This window comes from Oryx dammah, unplaced genomic scaffold (genome assembly GCF_014754425.2).
Source record: "Oryx dammah isolate SB20612 unplaced genomic scaffold, SCBI_Odam_1.1 HiC_scaffold_23, whole genome shotgun sequence".
Classification (NCBI taxonomy): domain Eukaryota; kingdom Metazoa; phylum Chordata; class Mammalia; order Artiodactyla; family Bovidae; genus Oryx; species Oryx dammah.
In genome coordinates this window covers 57,626,200-57,645,796 of record NW_024070207.1, presented here as the reverse complement: position 1 = coordinate 57,645,796, position 19,597 = coordinate 57,626,200, and the positions used below count along the sequence as shown (strand labels likewise).

The 19,597-nt window shown below is 59.2% G+C and overlaps 3 protein-coding genes across 5 annotated transcripts; 1 reads left to right on the top strand and 2 right to left on the bottom strand.

The window, feature by feature from the left end:
- Positions 1 to 2,342: 2,342 nt before the first annotated feature.
- SSR4 (signal sequence receptor subunit 4) lies at positions 2,343 to 6,258 on the bottom strand. The gene is made up of 6 exons (XM_040265594.1): positions 5,976 to 6,258; positions 4,054 to 4,172; positions 3,270 to 3,344; positions 3,015 to 3,104; positions 2,687 to 2,752; positions 2,343 to 2,505 (listed from the first exon to the last, which is right to left on the bottom strand). Exons 1-6 carry the CDS (start codon positions 6,040 to 6,042, stop codon positions 2,401 to 2,403), a joined length of 522 nt encoding a protein of 173 aa, XP_040121528.1. The 5' UTR covers positions 6,043 to 6,258; the 3' UTR covers positions 2,343 to 2,400.
- Positions 6,259 to 6,331: 73 nt separating this feature from the next.
- IDH3G (isocitrate dehydrogenase (NAD(+)) 3 non-catalytic subunit gamma) lies at positions 6,332 to 14,898 on the top strand. 2 transcript variants are annotated; one of them, XM_040265525.1, is made up of 13 exons: positions 6,332 to 6,483; positions 9,880 to 9,918; positions 10,236 to 10,247; positions 10,519 to 10,616; positions 10,924 to 11,036; positions 11,971 to 12,031; positions 12,114 to 12,246; positions 12,373 to 12,506; positions 12,688 to 12,790; positions 12,882 to 13,028; positions 14,190 to 14,284; positions 14,368 to 14,428; positions 14,689 to 14,898. In XM_040265525.1, the coding sequence occupies exons 1-13, from the start codon at positions 6,403 to 6,405 to the stop codon at positions 14,788 to 14,790; spliced, it is 1,179 nt and encodes a 392-aa protein (XP_040121459.1). In that variant the 5' UTR covers positions 6,332 to 6,402; the 3' UTR covers positions 14,791 to 14,898. The 2 variants fall into 2 exon arrangements, with proteins under 2 accessions (XP_040121459.1, XP_040121460.1); XM_040265526.1 differs by lacking the exon at positions 10,236 to 10,247 and having other exon boundaries at positions 6,350 to 6,483.
- A 39-nt stretch (positions 14,899 to 14,937) lies between these two features.
- Positions 14,938 to 19,577, bottom strand: SRPK3 (SRSF protein kinase 3). 2 transcript variants are annotated; one of them, XM_040265503.1, is made up of 15 exons: positions 19,480 to 19,577; positions 19,278 to 19,408; positions 19,036 to 19,144; positions 18,814 to 18,901; positions 18,437 to 18,524; positions 17,778 to 17,884; positions 17,526 to 17,691; positions 17,396 to 17,421; positions 16,781 to 16,910; positions 16,471 to 16,710; positions 16,283 to 16,383; positions 15,826 to 15,933; positions 15,681 to 15,750; positions 15,506 to 15,598; positions 14,938 to 15,393 (listed from the first exon to the last, which is right to left on the bottom strand). In XM_040265503.1, exons 1-15 carry the CDS (start codon positions 19,533 to 19,535, stop codon positions 15,209 to 15,211), a joined length of 1,698 nt encoding a protein of 565 aa, XP_040121437.1. In that variant the 5' UTR covers positions 19,536 to 19,577; the 3' UTR covers positions 14,938 to 15,208. The 2 variants fall into 2 exon arrangements, with proteins under 2 accessions (XP_040121437.1, XP_040121438.1); XM_040265504.1 differs by having other exon boundaries at positions 15,338 to 15,430.
- Between the last annotated feature and the right edge of the window lie 20 nt (positions 19,578 to 19,597).

Genomic DNA, 19,597 nt, shown 5'->3' with positions numbered 1-19,597 from the left:
TCCAAGGTCTGGCTTGGTCACAGGGATGGTACCCAGGTGCAGGAAGCGAGGCAGAGACTGGGCTCAGGATGGCAATGGCCTGGCACTGGCATGCACCTGAGCCCAACGCCCTAGCTCTGGTCGGGTCCTAGAGAAGTGGTTCATGGAGAGCCTTACAGGGCAGTGGGCTGCGGTCTTCTGGAAAGCAACGGCTAGCACTCATGAGATATGTCTTCTGACCTGGGCTGATGGGAACTTGCAGAGGGTCCATCCAACACAGCAGTCCTGCTCAGTGCCGGGAACCCTGCTAAGTCTAGCAATTCCAGGGACCATGTGTGTGGTGAGCCCTTGAGCTTGGTGTCCTGAACAGACACAGGACAGGACATTGCCAGCACCTTAAGTGCGTGGGGAATACATTTAAACATTTTCTTGGAAGAGCAATAGACTTCCTCTAATTTGCCAAGATTGGTGTGAGCAAGAAATCTGAGCCCATTGAAGCAGAGTGCCCTGCTCAATGAACAGCTGGCAGGGAAGACCCAGCACGGCACATGGACCACCAGTGGCTTCTTCATGAAAAGGGCGAACAGCTGAGCTGGGGGCTAGGCATGGCAACTCTTGGGACGTGAGTGTCCTCAGGAGGGGACAGTCCATACAGGTCCCCACAAGAATGGGGTGCCCAGGGCCCAACCTGTCACAGAAAACTGGCTAGAGCAGGTGACTAAGGGCACTCACTTTGATGGCTCTAGAGGCACGTCATTCTTGCTCTGAGGTGGGGTGCCAGATGCCCAGGGCTCCCAGGATGGGCTCCAGGACAGGCCTGTAACCTTGGGTCCCCATGTGAGAGCTTAGCTCTCATTGGCTCTGGCAGACATGACATCACAATGCCCTGGACCAGCGACTTCACATTTGGGTCTCACTCTCTCAGGGCAAAGTGGTGATGAAGCCTGCATCTTAAAAAGAGTCCCAGGGTGGCCAGTTGCTACTATGCCTTTTTAGGAGCAGTGCTCAGCTAGCAGGCACCTGTGTGGAATACAGAAAGCCCCTCAGCCAGGGTGCCCTCACCCCTTCTGGTCTTAGGGGCACTCAGCTGTGTCCTGGAACCTCCCCAGTCACACCCTGCCCACCTGAGGGTGGGAGCAAGGAGCAGCTGGGACCCCAGAGGACACCCTACCCACTCAGGTAGGTTGAGTCTACCCTGGTGGCTCAGACGATAAAGCGTCTGCCTACAATGAAGGAGACCTGGGTTCAGTCCCTGGGTCAGGAAGATCTCCTGGAGAGGGAAATGGCAACCCACTCCAGTATTCTTGCCTGGAAAACTCCATGGACAGAAGGCTGGTAGGCTATAGTCTGTGGGGTCGCAAAGAGTCGGACACTGAGTGACTTCACTTTCACTTTTGGTGCAGCCTCCCTGGAGGCTTGTTATTCATTCTCTCTGGTAACAGGTGATGGGAGCCAGGTGCTTTGCTGGCTGATTCCAAAACAATCTCTCACTGATACCTGGGTGGCTGCTTCCCAGGTCACAGCCGAGCAAATGTGTGCAGTGGGGAAGGACTCTAGGCACTCCCCCCTCACCCACCAGCAGCAGGAGGGAAACCGGGCTAAAGGGAGGGCTGTGGGTTGACTCGGAGCATGGAGCCTGCACAGGAATGCCTGCCAGGTGCTGGGGGGTGGGGGTGGCAGCTGCTAGGAATCAAGGTGCAAGGCTAGGCTGGAAAGGGCTGACAAATGGACTCCTCAGAAGCTCGGGGGTCTGTCTCTGCCTTTCTCTGGGCCCCACCTGATGCCATGAGACAGGAGCATCCTGAGGGTAACTGGCTGGAGCAGAGAGCCTGCAAGGACTATCCCCCAGAGAGCTACTGGAACTTGATTCAACAGCATCAGCTCCATAGGGGTACCTGCCAACACCCCCCAGGAAAAACACAAAGTACTGGGGTGTGGCTTGTGCCCCGAGTTCCAAAGCCCTGGAACCCTTCCGAAGGCCAGAAGGGCTGCGCCTGCAAATGCTACTAACTCCTGAGTTCCAGGCAAGCTTCCCACACCACTGTCCCTGGGACCCTGCCCTCACAGTAGCAGGTGGTCAGAAGCCCCTTCGCTAGGTGGGGCCCAGGCAGGATGAGGGCAGGCGGACAAGGCCACACTCTTGCAGAAGACGGGTGGGAGGAAAACCACAAAGGCAACCCTGAGAGATGCTGGGCACTGAGCATTCGGTCCCAAAAGCCATCTGGGGGCTAAGAACGGAGTAGTAGTGATGGCCAAGGAATGAAGCAGAAACACAGGAGGAGAGGCTCTCCAGACCTGTGCCGTCCGGGTGGACGGATGCTGGGCACCCAGCTCTGTCCATGTGCGTGACCCAGCTCCAGTGCTTGGGATAGCCAATAGCTCTTTATTCAAAGAAGCAAGGGTGGGGGGCGGGCACCACCCTCAGGCCTGGATGTGGCTCTTGGCACTGAAGGCCAGGTAGTAGATCACTAGTCCGATGGCTGCAGCCAGAACTTCGGTGGAGACCCAGGGCCCATTCCAGGTACCCTGCAAGAAAGGAGACCATGGTCATCCCACAGGGACAGACAGGGGAGAGGGCCAGCCACTCCAGGGGGCACAAAGACATGCCAGCCACCTTGGCGCAGCCCCCAGTGCCCCCTCAAAGGCGAGGCTGGCCGTGTGTGCCACCCCTTCCCCTGGGCTGAGCCAGTCCCCTCCTCCAGCTTACCCGATGGTCCACGCTGACCGTGAATAGAGGTGGGATGACAGAAACGTCCTCGTTGTTTCTCTGAGCCTGCGAGGGAGGTGCTGGGGTCAGGGGGCTCTGCTGGGTGGGCAGGTTGGGGCAGAACCCTGCCCAGAGTTGTGGGAGAAGAGAGGTGGGCAAAGGAAAGAAGGCATGGGGCTAGCTGGGGTGGGCGGTCAGGCAGGAAGGTGGCTACCCACCCATCCTGCTCTGAGTTAGGGAGGGGGATGGGGAACGCAGGGGAGAGACAACTGTGGCTGTGGGCTGCACCCTCCCTCCAACAGGCCTGGGGGGCTTTGGGGACACTCACCTTCCTCAGGAGGCTATAGGACTCCTCATCAAAGAACCGGACCTCATAGGTGCCTGCGTGGGCGCTCTTGTGATCTAGGCTCCAGGACACCTGGGTGGGGTGCATTTGGCAAGGGGTGGATACGATGGACGTGCTGCTGCTACCAGTGCATGGAGTCCAAGAACCTCAGCTCGGCTGGCCAAGCTACCCAGGGCTTCAGGCTACGCCTGCAAGCAGGTGACCTCCCCCGAAAGTGACGACCACAGCCTCCCTTACCTGGTAACGTCCCACATCCTGGCCCCGGGTGACAGGAAATTGTTTTCCACTGACGTCTGCATAGAGAGCCATGTTCTGGGGGAGGGAATAAGAGAGTCACCTTCTCACCTCTCGGGCCGTCTGTGAGGTTCCGCTATGCCCACGCCTGGGGTAAGCAGGGTGCCAGGCAGAGTCAGGGACTGCACTGGGTCTGGTAGGGGCACCAAGTGAGAACCATGGGGGCCAGTTTCTCCATGTTGGTCTTGCTCCTTGGGGACCACACCTCCCCACTGGCCTGGCCTCCCTAATCCCCAGCAAGCCTGTTAGCTGAACAGGGGTAGGATGACTGAAATGTTCTTTTTTCTCTTGAGTCTGGAAGTGAGTACTGGGATCAGGGGCGCCCAAGGAGCTGCCTAAGGAAGGTGGTACCTAACAAGGCCCAACTTCCATCTTTCTTTGGGCCTTCAGGTTGCAGGGACCCAGGCCAGGGCTGCTCAGTTTTTAAGTCACCAAACACCCACATAGATGCACGTTTCAGCCAAGAGCAACCAGAAAGGGGATACAGGAGCCCCGGGGCTGAGCCTGGCTTTCTCCCTTCCCACGAGCACACTTTCCAGACACAGCAAAGTGTCTACCTACACTGCTGTGTGGGGAAGAAGTAGACCTGGCTGGCGAAACCCTGATGCTCACTGTCCTCGTGGAGCCCTGAGTCTGAGCTCATCTGGTGCTACCGAGGGCCCAAAGGCTCAGGCTCCCTGCCTACCTCTGAGCCTTCGCCCTCTTGGCTGAAGCCCTGCTGCCTCACCTGGACCCTGTTCTTGCAAGTCAAGGAGATCTCCACGATGAAGACAGTCTCGGTAGAAATGACAGCATCCGAGGTGGTATAGTAGGAAGGGGTGATCTGGGGCTCCACACAGGCCTCTGCTGCAGGGAGGAGGCAGAGAGGGAGGGATAAGGCCTGGCTTTCGCTCACTGAGTTGCAGGGCAGAAGGGACCATCCTACCCCACTTCCCAGAGCTCATCCACTAAAGACACAACGGGCCCTTTGGACCCTGCCAGGTGGAGTCTGGGAGACGGATCCAAATGACGAATCAGAAGTGCAGGGGCCAAGAGGGGTGGGGTGGCCTTTAAGGAAGGCAGAGAAAGGGGGACGGGAAGACTTTGTGCGTGTGGAACCTCGATGTCAGGGCAAAAGAACAGGTGAGCATGTTGGGGGGTGGGGAGTACACTGCATGAATTCACTACACAACTCGACTCTGTGCCTGGACCTATAGACAGAAAAGCCATGCAATGGTTTAGAGACACAGCCTGCCCTGGAACACCCCAAAAGCTCAGGGCCAGGGTGACCTCAATTCAGAGCTGCAAGGCCCTAGCTAGTTGACTGAAGGCGTGCTTTGCAGACGTAAAAGCACAAAAACTTATGCAGGCTTCCCACATGAAGGGTCTCTGCCCCAGCTGACAGAAAGCTAAGACTGGCCCCAGCGGTTCTGGAGGAAAGGAAATGGGCGATCTGGGTCCAGAAGCACAACTTGTCCTCCTGCTGCGCTGAGAGAAAGGACACACCCTCACCATCTCTACACTGCTAGAGGCCACAGAGAAGGAAAGGTGTCACCTAAACCACCAGGCGCCAACTGCTCTAACGCAGTGTCAGGGCAGGGCCATGACTTGGGCTGAGGCTTGGGACTGAACCAGTGGGAGGAAGATGCCTGGGATCATCGGTGGGAAGTGGTTCTCAGGAGCCAGGTTCCCCAGATGCTTCCACACTTTGCCAAGTTTGACCTTCCTCCAGACACAGGAAAGCACAGTTTCACAGTCAGGTTTGTCCTTTCCAGGCGTCACTGCCTACAGCATAGGTAGTTCCTGAGGAGCCAGTGACCAGGGTGCGGGTGGGGTGGCCACTGAGGCTGGTGAAACACTCCAAGCATCAGGGGCGCTGGCCTGAAGTAGGGCAGATAAAGTGAAAGTGCTCAAAGTGGTCCTAACCCAGTCCAGACCCCCAGGCCCATTGTGGGCTCCTGGAAGGACCTCCTGCTAAACACACTTCTGGACTCCAGTGTCAGTCAGAACTCAGCCCAACCACTGTTAACAACCTCTCAAGAATGTGAAGCCATCTGACTCTGCTGAAAAACCCTATACGGATCCAACAAGGCCTTAGGGGACACAAACCAAGCGTCTGATCTAGACACTCATCTTTCCCTCTTCAGGTCCCTTCTAACTCGTCCGCACTCTGGGCCCCTCTGCCTGGACCGTCTCTGCTTCCTCGCTTCACTCGGAGAACCATTCCTAGGGAGGCCTGACCCCACATCGGGTCAGGTGGTTCCTCTCCACCGGCTCAGTTTCTCGCTCCGATCGCCCTACAAATGCAGAGCTTTGCTCCTGTCCAACCCCACCCCCCCACCCCCAGATCGGGGGCTCTTGTTGTGGCGGCAGGGACGAGTGTCACTTTCCCTGCTGGAGCTGGGGCCAGGCGCATAGAAAGGCTCTGGGAGTCTTCCTCACTGGAGCAGATGGGGCACAGATCAGGCTGTTTCTTCCAGCAGCTCAGCTGCTGGGTGAACGTGTGTGGTGCACGAGAGCGTGGTGGCTTCGGCCGCCGCGACCAGAGACCACCTGCCTCTTGAAGGAAGAAGGCCCAGACCCCCGCTCTGCCCGCATCCGTCCTCCCCCGACGCACCACCAGTCGTGGGTGAGAGACTCGCCAGAAAAGAACTCCGGCCAGGCCGCTACCTGAGCAGCAGGAGAGACCGGACAGCAGCAGTAGAGCCAGGGCGCCGAGAGATGCCAGCGCCGCCATCGCCTGTTCTCTGCCAAGGGAAAAAGAAAGCAGTTAGCCTAAACACGAGGAGTAGACGAGGAAGCGCGACGCGTCAGCAGCCGCCGCAGCCAATTGGGAGCTGGCGGGCTGGGCGGGCCTGTGACGTCACCGGCGGTACTGACGTGTCTCCTCCCCGGACCAGGCGCCCAGCCGGCCGCCCCCCTAAGATGGCGGCAGCGGCGCCTCTGGCGCCGGAAAAAGCCGTGGGAAACCGGCGCGGCCGTGTGCGTGCGTACTGCCGGGACCACGCCCCCTCCCGAGACGTCGCGCTCCGCCGAGCTCTCGCGAGAGCGCCAGCTTCGTGTCGGAACCTGCGGCTGTCTTCCTTCACGTTCTGTCATGGCGCTGAAGGTGGCGACGGCCGCGGGCGGCGCTGTGAAGGCAGCGCTCAGGCCGGCCCTCCTCTGGCGTCCTTGGGAGGTGAGAGGGAGGAGCGGCCCAAGGGGACAGCGGCCGCGCTCACTAAGGTGTTAGCACTTCGGCGAGATTAGGCGGGCCGCCGCCACGCTCGGACCGTTCTGGAGCCCGATTGGCTGCGGGCCTCGCAGGGAGGGGAGAGTGTCGCGGCCTGGGGTTGATTGGCCACCTCCGCTGTCAGTGAAGGGGTTAACTGAAGTTGACCCTGGTCTGGCGCTCCAGGAGTCTGCATGTGGTGGCGGGGGAGCTCCTGGCGAGCGGGTGACAGTGTCACTTCCCAGTGTCCTTGTGGGAACCCTCGTGAGGCGGTTGCGTGTCCGGCCCGCCTTGCTCTTGTGCTCTTGGGAATCCGTTCCCGGCCGCCCGTCCTCCTCGGGTTTCCCTCTTATGAACCGCTTTGCCACCTCTCCCAGTGGAGGTGGCCAGTCGGACTTTTCGGTGCCCCAGGGGCTTTCCCCACCCTGCAGGCGCTGGGAATGGGAAGGAGCTCGGATTCCTGAAGCTGGCGGCGGGTCGGGAGGCCGCGAGGGCTTTGCTTCCGTCGTTCTCCGTTTAGGATCTTGCTTATTCGGGTCTGATTCCTCTCGTGACACACTTCCATGAGGATAGTGTAGTCCCTAGGTGGGTGGGAAGTCCGAAGCGTCATCAAGTCTGGACTGGCCCGAAGGGATGAGAGGTCTGACCTCTCTCTCTGGGCTCGTTTCCCCTCGCTGTCAAAGGATCCACCCACCTCTGACCTTCCGGAACTCAGTGACTTTGCTGACACTCCTTGCAGTCACATCTCCTGGCATACTTCCCGGCTCTGAGCCCTTGGGAAGGCTGGCCTGTCGCAGCTTCTGCCTTATTTAATTCTGTGTAAAGTGCTGACTTCTCCCACTTGCTGGCAAGAGGCTTTCCAAAGGTCCCTGGCTGCTAGGCTCTTGCAGGATCCTGGTGGGGACATTTGTCTCCTTGCTGACTTCCCCTGTGTGTGTGCTTGTGTCCATATTGGGGCGGGAATGAGGAGACTGAAAGGCTGCTAGCTGGGCAGTGCCTTGCCCCAAGATTGGTTGTCTTGGGTATGGGAACCTTTAGAGATGAAGCCCGGAACATGCAGACACCATTGATACTTGATCCAACAGAAACATGCTGAAGAGATAAACTTCACTAAGGTGTGCAGCACGGGAGCCCTTTGGTTGAGCCACACCATTCTGGACTGCTTTCTGTGGTACTATCAAAGGACAAGGGTAACAGTCCACCTTCCTGCTTGATGAACAAGCTGGAGACCAATGCATGTATCACATCTTGCCTTGTCCTGGGGTCCTTAGAGTGGGTAGGTTCACAGAATCTTTGTAACTCCCTGAAGGAAGGGGCCTGACTCTGTCCAGAGCAAGGTCAGGGAAGTTGCTATTCCGAGAGCTCTCTAGGTCTTTGGCCAAAGCTGGATGGAATATGTAGCACTGGAACCAGATGAAGGAGAGGTTCATCCCTGGTGGTAGTCAGGGGACCCATGGTCTGGTGAGGGGTCCTTGCACTGAAATAGAGCCAGGCCCGGTGTGAGTGGTGGGTCACCATCATGGCCAGGTTACCTGCCCCATGCCTGTGGGCCTCAGAGAGCTGGAACCCAGGAGGAATTAGTTGGCAGCCATAGGGGCCAGCCCAGCATCTCCTCATTGGTCACCAGCCTTGCACACTGGCCTGAGGGGCTGCTGAGGTGAAGGGGAGCCCTCATCCCTCAGCTCAGGACTGAACAGCTTGCGTACCTCTTTTTGCTTAATGCTTCCAGTGGGAAAAAAAAAATGCTTCCAGTGGTCAGATAAAGTAGGCACCTCTGTTCCATGGATTTCAGGTAAAGGAGAAGCTTAGCAAGGTTAAGCTGTTTGCCACCAGGAGTAGTGGACGGAGGCTTTGGACTGAGGTCTCCCTAGCCTCAGAACCTGCCATATCTTTCTTCATCTTCTGATGTGTTCCATTCAGTCAAGAAATGTGTTTTGTGTCCCAGCTCTGGACCAGGCATTCTCCTGGGTCCTGGGGTGATAGCAGGAGATCAGACAGACGCGGCATCCACTCTCTGGGGCTTAAGGGTTTGAGAAGGAGTGAGGCAGCTGTAACCTGGGGAGATGGGGATTGGGAGGAAGGGAACGAGTAGGGCTTTGCAGCCCAAGGGGACCAGCAGCTCAGCAGCCTTAGAGCATCAGGGAAGGCTTCCTGGAGGAAGGGCAGTCTAAGCCACCATGCACAAGTTTGTGTTGAGAGCCTATAGACAGATGAATCTAGATACTGACAGTTGCTAGAAGGCAAACAGAAAAACCCCAAGCATGCATCTGGCTCCTGATCCGGGGGCTCTGCGGATCAGTAGAAACCCAAGGAGCATCTTGTCCTGTTCGTCACCCCCTTCCTAACTCCTGTACTTACAGAGCTTTGTGCAAGTGGGTACCTTGTGAATACCAGCCGAAGATACCCAGATGGGGTGGTCAGCCTCTGCCTGAGGTTTCTAGACTCCTAGCAGGAAGGCAGGGCTCTTTGGAAAATGGCCACAGTGACTCTCATTGGCTGGCATCCTCTGCTGCTCCCCCAGCAGGCAAGTGGCAGGGCATCCCTGAGTGAGAAGGAGGGACTGTGGCTCGGTCCCCGCCTCTTTGCATTGAGGGGCACGCAGGTGGGGCCCCCCAGAGAGGAAAGTGTGAGCCTGTAGCCCCCTGTGGCAGGAGCTGGGACCTGAGCTTCTTCCTCCAGGAAAGTGTGGGGACTCCAGATGGGTCCCTCTGAGCACCTGTCCCATTTGACTCAAGTGGCTATTGCTCTGAAGCTCTCAGGCATGACACTGACATGACCACATGTGGCCGTTGTGAGTGGGGGCTTGGGGACATCTGTCATCCACGCAGGCCATGAAGCATCTTTGCCAACCTTTATGAAGGCCTTGATTAAGGGTGAGCATCTGCTCTTCTTCTGACCCTAGAGGGCTATTCCCCATGTGGCCACTAGGGCTAATCTCTGGCTGGACAGAGGGCTGGGTGCTATCTTTTCCCCTCTGGTTTCCATGATCTGGATCGTCGCCATGTTCTGACTGTATGCTGCTTTTGTAATAAGGAGACATATTGGAAAAAAATGATGTGGATGATGGTCGTGGTAGCCTTGTGGTTTGCTATTATGGTTTCCCTTTTGTACTGTGTTGAGTGTGCCAATTTCTGCTCACTCAACAGACCTCACGGAGCAGGAAAAATTGGCTGAGAAAACTCAAAAACAGCAAAAGGTGGGGAGGGAAGTGTCAACATTTCTGTAAATGTCTTTGGACAGCGGAAGCTGCAGAGCCACAGGGCCTGTCTGGGCATGGTGGGGGTGCCCACCTCCCCTGCCAGGAGCTTGGCTAACCCTGGCCAGCTTGACAACAACCACTGGCATCTGGGTTCTCTCTGCCAGGTTCTAGGTGCCCACGAAGCCCCCCGGAGGAGCTTCTCAGTAAGTAACCTGCCCTAGTGCATACGGGCACGTGTCCATCTGTAAGTGTGTGCAGAGGAGTGTGTGTGCAGGTGCATGCAGATGGGTTTGTGGACACCTGGGGTGTAAAGGGGTGTGTGTGTGGGCACGTGTGTGTGCCACGCCTCTTGGCTCTGTTCCCTCCATGTCTCCCCTGAGGTGCAATCTTCACCTCTCCTCCTTCCCTCCTCTCCTCTCCTCCTCCCCTGAACCCTGGGGGCAAAGCCCGGTTCCCCGGGCCCTGCCTTGTTCTAACCTCGGCTGACCTGTGTCTTTTTCCTTCCTGTCCCCTCCTCTAGCAACAAACAATTGTGAGTATCCTTCCGATCTGCCTGTTTGTCAGGTTGGGGGCTTTTGGTGGCTTTGAGGTTGACCCAGTTCCAGGTGGAGGTGGGACCTGCTTCTGTGGTTGCCCTCTTGACTTGGGACTGAAACCCCCCACAAGCAGTGCTGCACTGTGGGTGGGGCAGGGCATATGGTTGGGGTACCCTGAATTGGCACCTCCCAATTGGCTGGCCCACTGAGTCAGGGCTTGAGGGAGGAAGGGAACTGAAGGGCTGCCCTCCTCCCCCTCCCTTCCAGCCCCCGTCGGCAAAGTATGGTGGGCGGCACACAGTGACCATGATCCCGGGAGATGGCATCGGGCCAGAGCTCATGCTGCATGTCAAGTCGGTGTTCAGGTACAGAGCCCCCTGGGCCCAGTCTGGGGGACCCTGAGAACGGGGCACCATGAGGGTAGCGAGCCAGTGGCGGGCGGCCCCTTGTCCTGGTGCCTGCCCTCCTGCCAGGCTGAGCCGGGTGAGGGGGAGGGTGGAACCCAAGCGACTCATGCCATCTTGGCGTGTCAGGGCACCTCCATCAGCTGGCATAGCTAGGCTCAGTCTCCCCTTGGCCAGAGCCCAGGCAGAGTGGGCAGCAGCAGAGGAGAGACCCCCACGCCCCGTGCTCGGGGCCTGGGGTCACTGTCCTGATCCCACTCTGCCCCAGGCATGCATGTGTGCCTGTGGACTTTGAAGAAGTGCACGTGAGCTCCACCGCCGATGAGGAGGACATCCGCAATGCCATCATGGCCATCCGTCGGAACCGCGTAGCCCTGAAGGGTGAGACTCCCTTGTGAGCTGACCCTTGTCCCTGGGCGCCCACGGGTGCTGCACCTCGGTGGTCTCGGTGTCACTAGCTGCTGCAGGAGCCTGTCCAGGCGTGGGCTCCCTCCCGCCTGGGGCCGCCCTCTCTGCTGGAGTCAGCTGTGGCTCTCAGAGTCTTCCTTCACACACTGGGTGTCACACCGATGCAGGTTTAAGCCCCCGCCAGTGGCCTTGGCTCTAGTCGGCACAGCTGTGGAAGTTACAGCTGGGAGCTTGACCCTTGCTGAGTGTTCCTCAGTTGGGTCCAGGTCCTTAAACTGTTTCCATCACTCATTCTGCACACTTGAACCCATCACCTGCTCTGTAGGAGCAGTGAGCGAGCTGAGATGAAGGTAGAGACACAGGCCCTGGCTGTCACCTAGAGGGGCTGACATGCCAATGATAGGGTGCCTGAGGCAGCCCTGGGGGAACCTGAGAAGGGCCCCCTCGACTTGACATTCTCTGACTGCTTTCTCTCAGGGGCAGCTGGCCCTCTGGGTGCCCTGGTTCCAGCCAAGGTGAAGCCGTGGTCTTTTATAGGCAACTATTATCTGCCCTTGAGCTGGAGCTCTTGTGGCACCTTGACACAAGGCCTGGCACAAACCCTGGCCAAGCTGCCCTTGCAGCTAGACCCTGGCCTTGCCGAGCCTCACCCAGGGTCTCGCAAGACCTTCTGGCTAGCTGCCAGCTGTTTTCATCCCTTCCTTCATTCAGTATTTATTGAGCGTCTGTTATATGCCAGGAAGCCATCAGTGAACACCCAGACACACACATCCATCCGCCCTCATGGCGCTTCAACTGCAAGTGCGCTAGGGTGTTTTATGAAGCCCTCCTCCCACCAGCTCAAATGCAGGAGTACGCTGGAGCCTGGGCCCCTCTCCAGCCTGCCGGTCTTGTTTCTGTCCTGCAGGCAACATTGAAACAAACCACAACCTGCCCCCATCCCACAAATCGCGAAACAACATCCTTCGGTGAGAGCCAAGGGTGCAGCTTGGGTGCTGGGTGGGGATGGCGGTGGCTGTGGCCAGCTGATCTGATTTGGTACACCTGCAGCACCAGCCTGGATCTCTATGCCAACGTCATCCACTGTAAGAGCCTTCCAGGTGTGGTGACCCGGCATCGGGACATTGATATCCTCATTGTCCGGGAGAACACAGAGGGCGAGTACAGCAGCCTGGAACACGAGGTGAGTGGGGCACGGGGGGGCGCCTGGCTAGGCCGGCAGTCAGGAAGGCCATGCCTGGAGGGAACCTCGTGCGGGAGGGCAGGCTCCGACAGGATATGAGTCTCCGGTCCCTCCTCGCCTTCCCAGAGTGTGGCAGGCGTGGTGGAGAGCCTGAAGATCATCACCAAGGCCAAGTCCCTGCGCATTGCTGAGTACGCTTTCCAACTGGCCCAGGAGAGCGGGCGCAAGAAAGTGACAGCCGTGCACAAGGCCAACATCATGTAGGTCCCCAACGCCACCCATCTGCGCTGGGGCCCAGGCCTGCTCTCAGTGCACACGTTGGAGGGAGGTGGAACGGGGTTCTGCCCACTCTGCGGACGGGACTGGTGGTTCTGTGGTGCTGAATCCTGTCCCTCTGGCGGGCGGTGGCCATGGCCAAGCTGGTGTCCTGCATCACCCTAGGAAACTGGGCGATGGGCTCTTCCTCCAGTGCTGCAGGGAAGTGGCAGCCCGCTACCCCCAGATCACCTTTGAGAATATGATCGTGGACAACACGACCATGCAGGTAGTTGGGCTGCCATGCTGCACGGGCCCCTGCCCTGGGTGCATGGGCCTGCTGGTGCTCCAACTCCTGACTGCTGCTCCCCATCCCACAGCTGGTGTCCCGGCCCCAGCAGTTTGATGTCATGGTGATGCCCAATCTCTATGGTAACATCGTCAACAACGTCTGTGCCGGGCTAGTTGGGGGCCCTGGCCTTGTGGCTGGGGCCAACTATGGCCATGTGTATGCTGTGTTTGAGACGGTGAGTGCCACCAGTGATGCCAAGGCCATGGGCCTTTGTGAACTAGAGCTCAGTCAGTCAGTTCAGTTGCCCAGTCAGTTCAGTAGCTCAGTCATGTCCGACTCTTTGCCACCCCATGGACTGCAAGCATGCTAGTCCTCCCTGTCCATCACCAATTCCCAGAGCTTGCTCAAACTCATGTCCATCGAGTTGGTGATGCCATCCAACCATCTCATTCTCTGTCATCCGCTTCTCCTCCCACCTTCAATCTTCCCCAGCATCAAGGTCTTTCCAAAGGAGTCAGTTCTTCCTATCATGTGGCCAAAGTATTGGAGCTTCACCTTCAACATCAGTCCTTCTACTAAATATTAAGGACTGATCTCCTTTAGAATGGACTGGTTGGATCTCCTTGCAGTCCAGGGGACTCTTAAGAGTCTTCTCCAACACCACAGTTCAAAAGCATCAATTCTTTGGCACTCAGCTTGCTTTATGGTCCAACTCTCACACCCATACATGAAAGTGAAAGTGGAGTTGCTCCGTCAGTGTCCAACTCCTTGCGACCCCATGGAGTGTAGCCCGCCAGGCCCCTCTGTCCATGGGATCCTCTGGGCAAGAACACTGGAGTGGGTTGCCATTTCCTTCTCCAGGGGATCTTCCCAACCCAGGGATTGAACCCTGGTCTCCAGCATTGCAGGCAGACTGTCTACCATCTGAGCCACCAGGGAAGTCCACATACACAACTACTAGAAAAACCATAGCTTTAACTAGACAGACCTTTGTTGACAAAGGTTGGCAAAAAACTATAGGTCATAAACTTTCTAGTTCAGTCATTGAAAGTAAGCGATTTAGTGGTTTCTAGAATATTCAAAATTGTGCAAACATCCCCACTAATTCTAGAACACTTTCATCACCATAGAGAGAAATCTTGTAGGCCTTCACTCTCTGTGATGGCCTACTCTGTAGAGTGTGCTTCTCTGTGAATCTGAATCGACTTCTTACCAAAAAAAAAAAAAATCTGGTAATTGTGACCAGCATTCTCTGTCCCCTCCCCCCAGCTCCTCGCACCAATCTCATCTGCTCAGTCTCTGGATTTGCCTGTTCTAGACAGTTCACACCAATGCAGGGTATCCTCGACATTCTTACATTCACCAGCCCCCTCCTTTTTCATGTCACCTCTTCCAGGCTACAAGGAACACAGGGAAGAGTATTGCCAATAAGAACATTGCCAACCCCACAGCTACGCTGCTGGCGAGTTGCATGATGCTCGACCACCTCAAGTAAGTGGCTTCTCAATGCCTGGCCATCAGCCCTGAGACTGTGTCCGAGGCCCAGAGGACTGAACTCTGTTCTTCTTCCTCAGGCTCCACTCCTATGCCACCTCCATCCGCAAGGCCGTCCTGGCATCCATGGACAATGAAAACGTGAGGCCCCCCAACCCCTGTCCAGGTTGAGCTGATAGGACGCCTGAGGGGCCAGAAATGGTGACCTAGCACCACCATGGGGAGGGTGACACCAGGTTGGCTGGGCCTTCTCTGTCTTAGCTGGTACTGCGGCCCGCTTGGTGGCCCTTCCAGTTCCTGCAGGCCACAGAGTGTAGTGGGCAGCCCTGGGCCGCCTGCAGGCCAGGGCTCAGGGATTGGCCAGATCCTGGCATGTGCCCAAGTTTGCCCGTCTCCTGCAGATGCACACCCCAGACATTGGGGGCCAGGGCACCACATCGGAAGCCATCCAGGACATCATCCGCCATATCCGCGTCATCAACGGCCGGGCCGTGGAGGCCTAGGCTGTCCCCGGGACTGTGGAGGCCCACTCTTCAGACCCACTTGGCACCACCAACCAGCACCCAGGGTGGCTCAGTGGGCGGACCCAGAATAAACCCACTTCCGCCCCAGCCCTTGGTGGCGTGCTTCTGTCACTATGGACGCGGATGTTTCAGGTCACACTTTATTAAGAAAAGAAACAGCACACTTCCCATTCAGAGGGCCCCTCTGTGGGGGTTGGGGGGCAGAACACATCCTGAAAGGCCAGAGCCTAGCCTCAGCAGATCTGTCTGCCCTGGCCTGCCCCGCCCAGGTGGGTATGAGAAAGCTCCAACTCAGCAGGGTGGGCAGGAACTGTACTGCTTTCCCTGAAGGCACTGGGGGCCGGGGGGTAGGGAGGGAGCCGGGCCCACCCCAAGCTGCCCAAAATGCCCACAGGGCCTAGGGATTGAGCCAAGGGTGCTGCAGGCAGTCGGCCGCACTGGCCCGCTTCTCAGGGATGTATTCCATCATGGGCAGCAGGAAGGCGCTGAACTGTGTGGCCTGCTCCAGGGGCCACTCATACTTCTCCATGAGCACCTCGTACAGGCCCCAGTGCTTGAGGTTGTGGATGTGCCGCAGCTCCCCTGGAGGCAGGCCAGCACCCTGCAGGTCAGCCTCCGCCTGGGAGGCCGGTCATCTGAGACCCCTCGCTGGCCCCCAAGTTCCCACATCATCCCTCCATCCAGGTGGCCCCACCTCTCCGGTTGAAGAACTCCCGGGAATAGCGTCCTGAGAGGGCAAAGGCTGGGGGGATGTCTCCTAACAGCTCCACGATGTGGGCGATATGGTCTGTGGACAGAAAGGGAGCTGGGAGGTCAGCCAGGCTGCTGGGAGGTCCCAAGGCCAGACCTTAGGGTTCGCCACCTCCTACCCTCATCGCGACTGTAGTCCTCTCCCGAGTGCGGTTCGAACAGGTAGTCGCCAGTGGCCAGCTCAAAGGCCTGAAAAGGGCAGAGGGTAAGGCGATTGGCCCCAGTGAGTCTGCCCAGGTGGGGGACAGCCGCGGGCAGACATACCATGCATGCTGTGCTCCAGATGTCGGCCGGGGGCCCATACTCGGCACCGATCAGCACCTCCACAGCCCGGTACTGCCGTGTCTGGATGTCCTCGGTGAAGTGCTTGTGCTGGAGGCAAGGGGAGCCCAGGGGCGGGGCTGGGGCCAGGGCTGGGCTGCGGTTAGTTGCCCCCCACACGTCTCCCACCTCCTATGGGCCCGTGCGCCCCAGGAGCATCGTGGGGCTCGCTCTGAGCCTCAAGGGCCCCCCTTGTCCTAAGAAGGCCTGGCAAGGTGACCTGAGACAGGCCGGCCCCTGCACCATGGCCGTCTACCCCCGCCCATGGGCCCAGTCCTGCCAACCGGGTGGGAGAGGTGCTGTCTTGGGCTCAGCCCTGGGACTGCAGCCTGAGGTTGTCATGGGGGTCTGGTCGAGCCCCAGGGACCAGCCTCGTTCATAGCAAGGTGCCTGGTCATACCACCCAGCAGGCGTTGCCCAGGTCTGCGATCTTGATCTTGATCTTGTCTGCGTTTTGGGGCTCTAGGGGGTTCACCAGGAGGTTGGAGGCACCAAACGGTGCTGGGGAAGCAAGAGAAGGGAGAGTGGCTGAGCTAGTTGGGCACCAGCCTAGCCCTGCCCACTGCCCACTGGCCTGGTCACACTTACTGCTAGGGGAGAGGAGGCCGCCGGCCTCCCGCTGGTTGGACGAGCCTGAGAGGATGGAGCACGAGGCGGGGGAGAAGAGGGAGCCCGAGAAGCCTGAGGTCTGGGAGCCCGGGCTGAGGCTGAGGTTGCCCCTGGGGGCCGGGGATGAAGAAGCTGGTGAAGGGTCAGCCCCCACGCCGCCCAGGTGGCAACCAGAAGAGGATGTGGAGCCGCTGCCCGCCTCGAGTCTGGAGCTGGAGTCTGGGGAGACAGGCCAAGGTGCTGAGTGGGCAGCTGCTGCCGGGGGCCCGCTCCCTGCTCCCATCCTCACCCTCGGCCTGGGCCGCGGCCTCCATGGCCTCCAGCTTCTGCAGGTCACGCAGCCGCTCCTCCAGCAGCCGCTTCTGCTGTTTCCGCTTGCGCCGCATCTTTTTCCTCTTGTTTTTCGACAGCTTCCCTGTCTGCCAAGAGAGCCAGGGTCAGCCTGGGGGTGCCTGGCAGCCAGCCGTGGAGCAGCCCAAGTGTGTCCACAGGGCTCCCGCAGGGGACAAGGTCTGCGGGTCCCAGGACTCCATGGCCATCAGGATGTGGTCCTGCAACCTCGCCCACCTCCTGGGTCCCCTCCTGCTCTCCACTCTCCAGAGCTGGAGGCCGAGGAGGAACCAAGAAGCCTCTGGCTGGGCACCAGCCTCCCTTGGGGCCAGCTGTAAACACATTGTCCTTCCAGGGAGGTGGTGGTGAGCCCCAGTGGCCACCCAGGGCCGTTTGGGGCTTGTGGCCCCCTCTGTATCACCCTCATCCAGGCCACTCAGCCTTTTGGAAATGCCCCTGCCAGGAGTGTTGGGCAGCAGGGAGAGTTAGGGAGAAAGGGGAACCAGAGAGGCTGAGAAGTGAGCTCTGAGCAGATGGGAAAATGAGGCCTAGGAAAAGAGGCGGCCCAACTTACCAAGACCTCCTGGGGGGCGGTACTGACTGCGGTGCAGCAGGCAGAGCCGGGAGGAAGAGAAAGGAACCAAGACTCAGGCTGGGGCTGAGGCCTATGGGCCCTGCCCTGGCCCCGCACAGGATCTGGGTACCTGTGGAGCGGGATGGGGGTGGTGCCCCTGACTGTTGCCACTCTGTGGCCTCAGCGGCCAGGCGCCGGATGTAGGCATCCCCCACACACAGCAGGATGTTCTCGGGCTTGATGTCTGTGTGGATGATCTTGCACTTCGTGTGGAGGTAATCCAGGCCATGCAGCACCTGGAGAGAGCCAGTCCTGAAGTCCACCTGCCCTGCCCTGGCTGCCTGCCACAGGGCTCTTACTGCCGAACTCAGGAAGAGCTCACCTGCCTCACGATGCTCTTCACACAGGGCACGGGCAGGCCCTGGTAGTTGGACTTGATGATCCACTTGAGCAGCTGGTGGCCGAGGACCTCCAACACCATGCACACATCTGGGGCCAGGAGTGAAGGGCAGCCGCTGGGCGTGCAGCTGGGGCCCAGGTCCTACCCACCCACAGCTGGGGTGGGGGAGCCCCAAGGCTCAGGCAGCATAGAGCTGGGTCTGGGAGGTCCTGTATCACCACCATCCCAGTGTCCCTGTCACTCTCTGGTGTGCCAGTTGGCACCGTACTTTCTGTGGTCTTCCTAGGGACAGGGCACTGGAGGAGTAGACAGGTTTCTCAGAACAGCCCCAGTCCTGTGCCCATGTCTGCCCAAGAGCCTATTGACAGCCCCCCCGAAAGGGAAGCCACACAGAGACGGTGCCTCCCACTTGGGAGTAACCTAGCCATGGATTGCCAGTGCCAACCTGGTTATCTGCTCCACCTCCCATGCCCAGACACAAATCCCTGAAGTGGTGGGGGTATTTCATAGACTAGTGTCATTGGAAGGGATAAACCGCCCATCACACAGATCAGCAAACTGAGGCCCCTGGAGCTGGAAGGCACCAGCCAGCTAGCTCCTGCTGAGATGCCACACTTGTTTGCTCAGCCTGCAAAGGATACGGACTCCGTTAACCCCTGAGATCCTGAAGTCATCGATGAGCTGGACAATGGTTTCTCTTTTGGGGTCACTGGGGTCACTGTCTCGGACCTGCAGTAAAAGCCAAGGGGCCACAGATGGCTTCAACCTGCCCCTTGCTGGCTGCTCCCCCAGGGTGGGCAGCCCCTCCGGCCCCCCTGTCCTGCTGTGCTTGGACCTCACTGGAAGAAAAGCCTCAGGCCCACCCTCTGGGTCCTCCCCCTCGGCCTAGCCAGCTGGAGCCTGCCCCTGTGGGCGCCCCGCCCCAGCCTTCGGAGCCGGGCGGGCGGGCCTCACACCCACATTGCCAGGCCCCAGGCGGCTCCCAGGGAGCTGGGAACGGGTAGGGGAGGCGCCTCACACATTTCAGGAGCTTGATCTCATCTACAGCTGTCTCCGTGTAATGCCCTGCGCTCTTCACCACTTTGAGAGCCACGAAACGCTTGCGCCTGCAACACCAACACCCGTGTTGGCCGCTGGCACCAGGCAGACCCACGGGGCCCTCGCCATAGCTGCAGGCATGCCCAGGGGCAGGATCCCAGCTGGCATGGAGCCCCGGGGCGGGGGTTGGGGGGACACTCACTGGATGTCCCAGCAGAGCCAGACGGTGGAGAAGTGGCCCCAGCCCAGCTTGCGCACCACGTGGTACCGCCCATTGAACAGGTCCCCGATTTTCACAGGGTAGTAGCCGCCTGGGGAAGGGAGCCCAGAGAGGCTGCTGAGGGTGGCGCCTTGCCCCTGCCCTGGCACGGTGCTGTCCTGCTGGGACCCCTGGCCCACGTGGGCGGGCTCCGGGCCCCCTCCTCTTCCTCCCCGGGGCCTCACCCTTGCAGTAGTCCTTGGGGTCTTCCTGCTCCTCTTCGTCGGAGCCTAGCAGCCCCTGCAGCATCTGCGGCGTGGGGGCGGCGGGGGCCAGTTCGGAGCCAGAGGACTCGGGCCCACAGGAGGCCTGCGAGCTGTGGGTGGGGCAGGCAGGCAGTGAGGGCACGGGCTGCCAGGGGCCCCGGGCAGCCCGACCTGGCCTTACCTGCTGCTGCTGTCGCTGTCGTCGCCGCCGCAGCCGCCGCTTGCGCTGGCGCTCATTCTGGCCGCGTTGCCCGTAGTTCCGGCACCCCGGGCGGCCGCTCCTCTGGGGCCCGGTCACA

Coding starts and splice junctions, on each gene's coding strand:
- IDH3G (XM_040265525.1), top strand. CDS start 6,403: ATGGCGCTGAAGGTGGCGACGGCCGCGGGCGGCGCTGTGAAGGCAGCG. Junction 11,037..11,970: donor GAACCGCGTAGCCCTGAAGG/GTGAGACTCCCT, acceptor TCTGTCCTGCAG/GCAACATTGAAACAAACCAC. Junction 12,247..12,372: donor ACAGCAGCCTGGAACACGAG/GTGAGTGGGGCA, acceptor TCGCCTTCCCAG/AGTGTGGCAGGCGTGGTGGA.
- SSR4 (XM_040265594.1), bottom strand. CDS start 6,042: ATGGCGGCGCTGGCATCTCTCGGCGCCCTGGCTCTACTGCTGCTGTCC. Junction 4,173..5,975: donor CGGTCTCTCCTGCTGCTCAG/GTAGCGGCCTGG, acceptor TCCTCCCTGCAG/CAGAGGCCTGTGTGGAGCCC. Junction 2,753..3,014: donor CCTATAGCCTCCTGAGGAAG/GTGAGTGTCCCC, acceptor CCTCCCTCGCAG/GCTCAGAGAAACAACGAGGA.
- SRPK3 (XM_040265503.1), bottom strand. CDS start 19,535: ATGAGCGCCAGCGCAAGCGGCGGCTGCGGCGGCGACGACAGCGACAGC. Junction 19,409..19,479: donor GACAGCGACAGCAGCAGCAG/GTAAGGCCAGGT, acceptor CCCCACCCACAG/CTCGCAGGCCTCCTGTGGGC. Junction 17,422..17,525: donor ACCCCCATCCCGCTCCACAG/GTACCCAGATCC, acceptor GCTGCACCGCAG/TCAGTACCGCCCCCCAGGAG.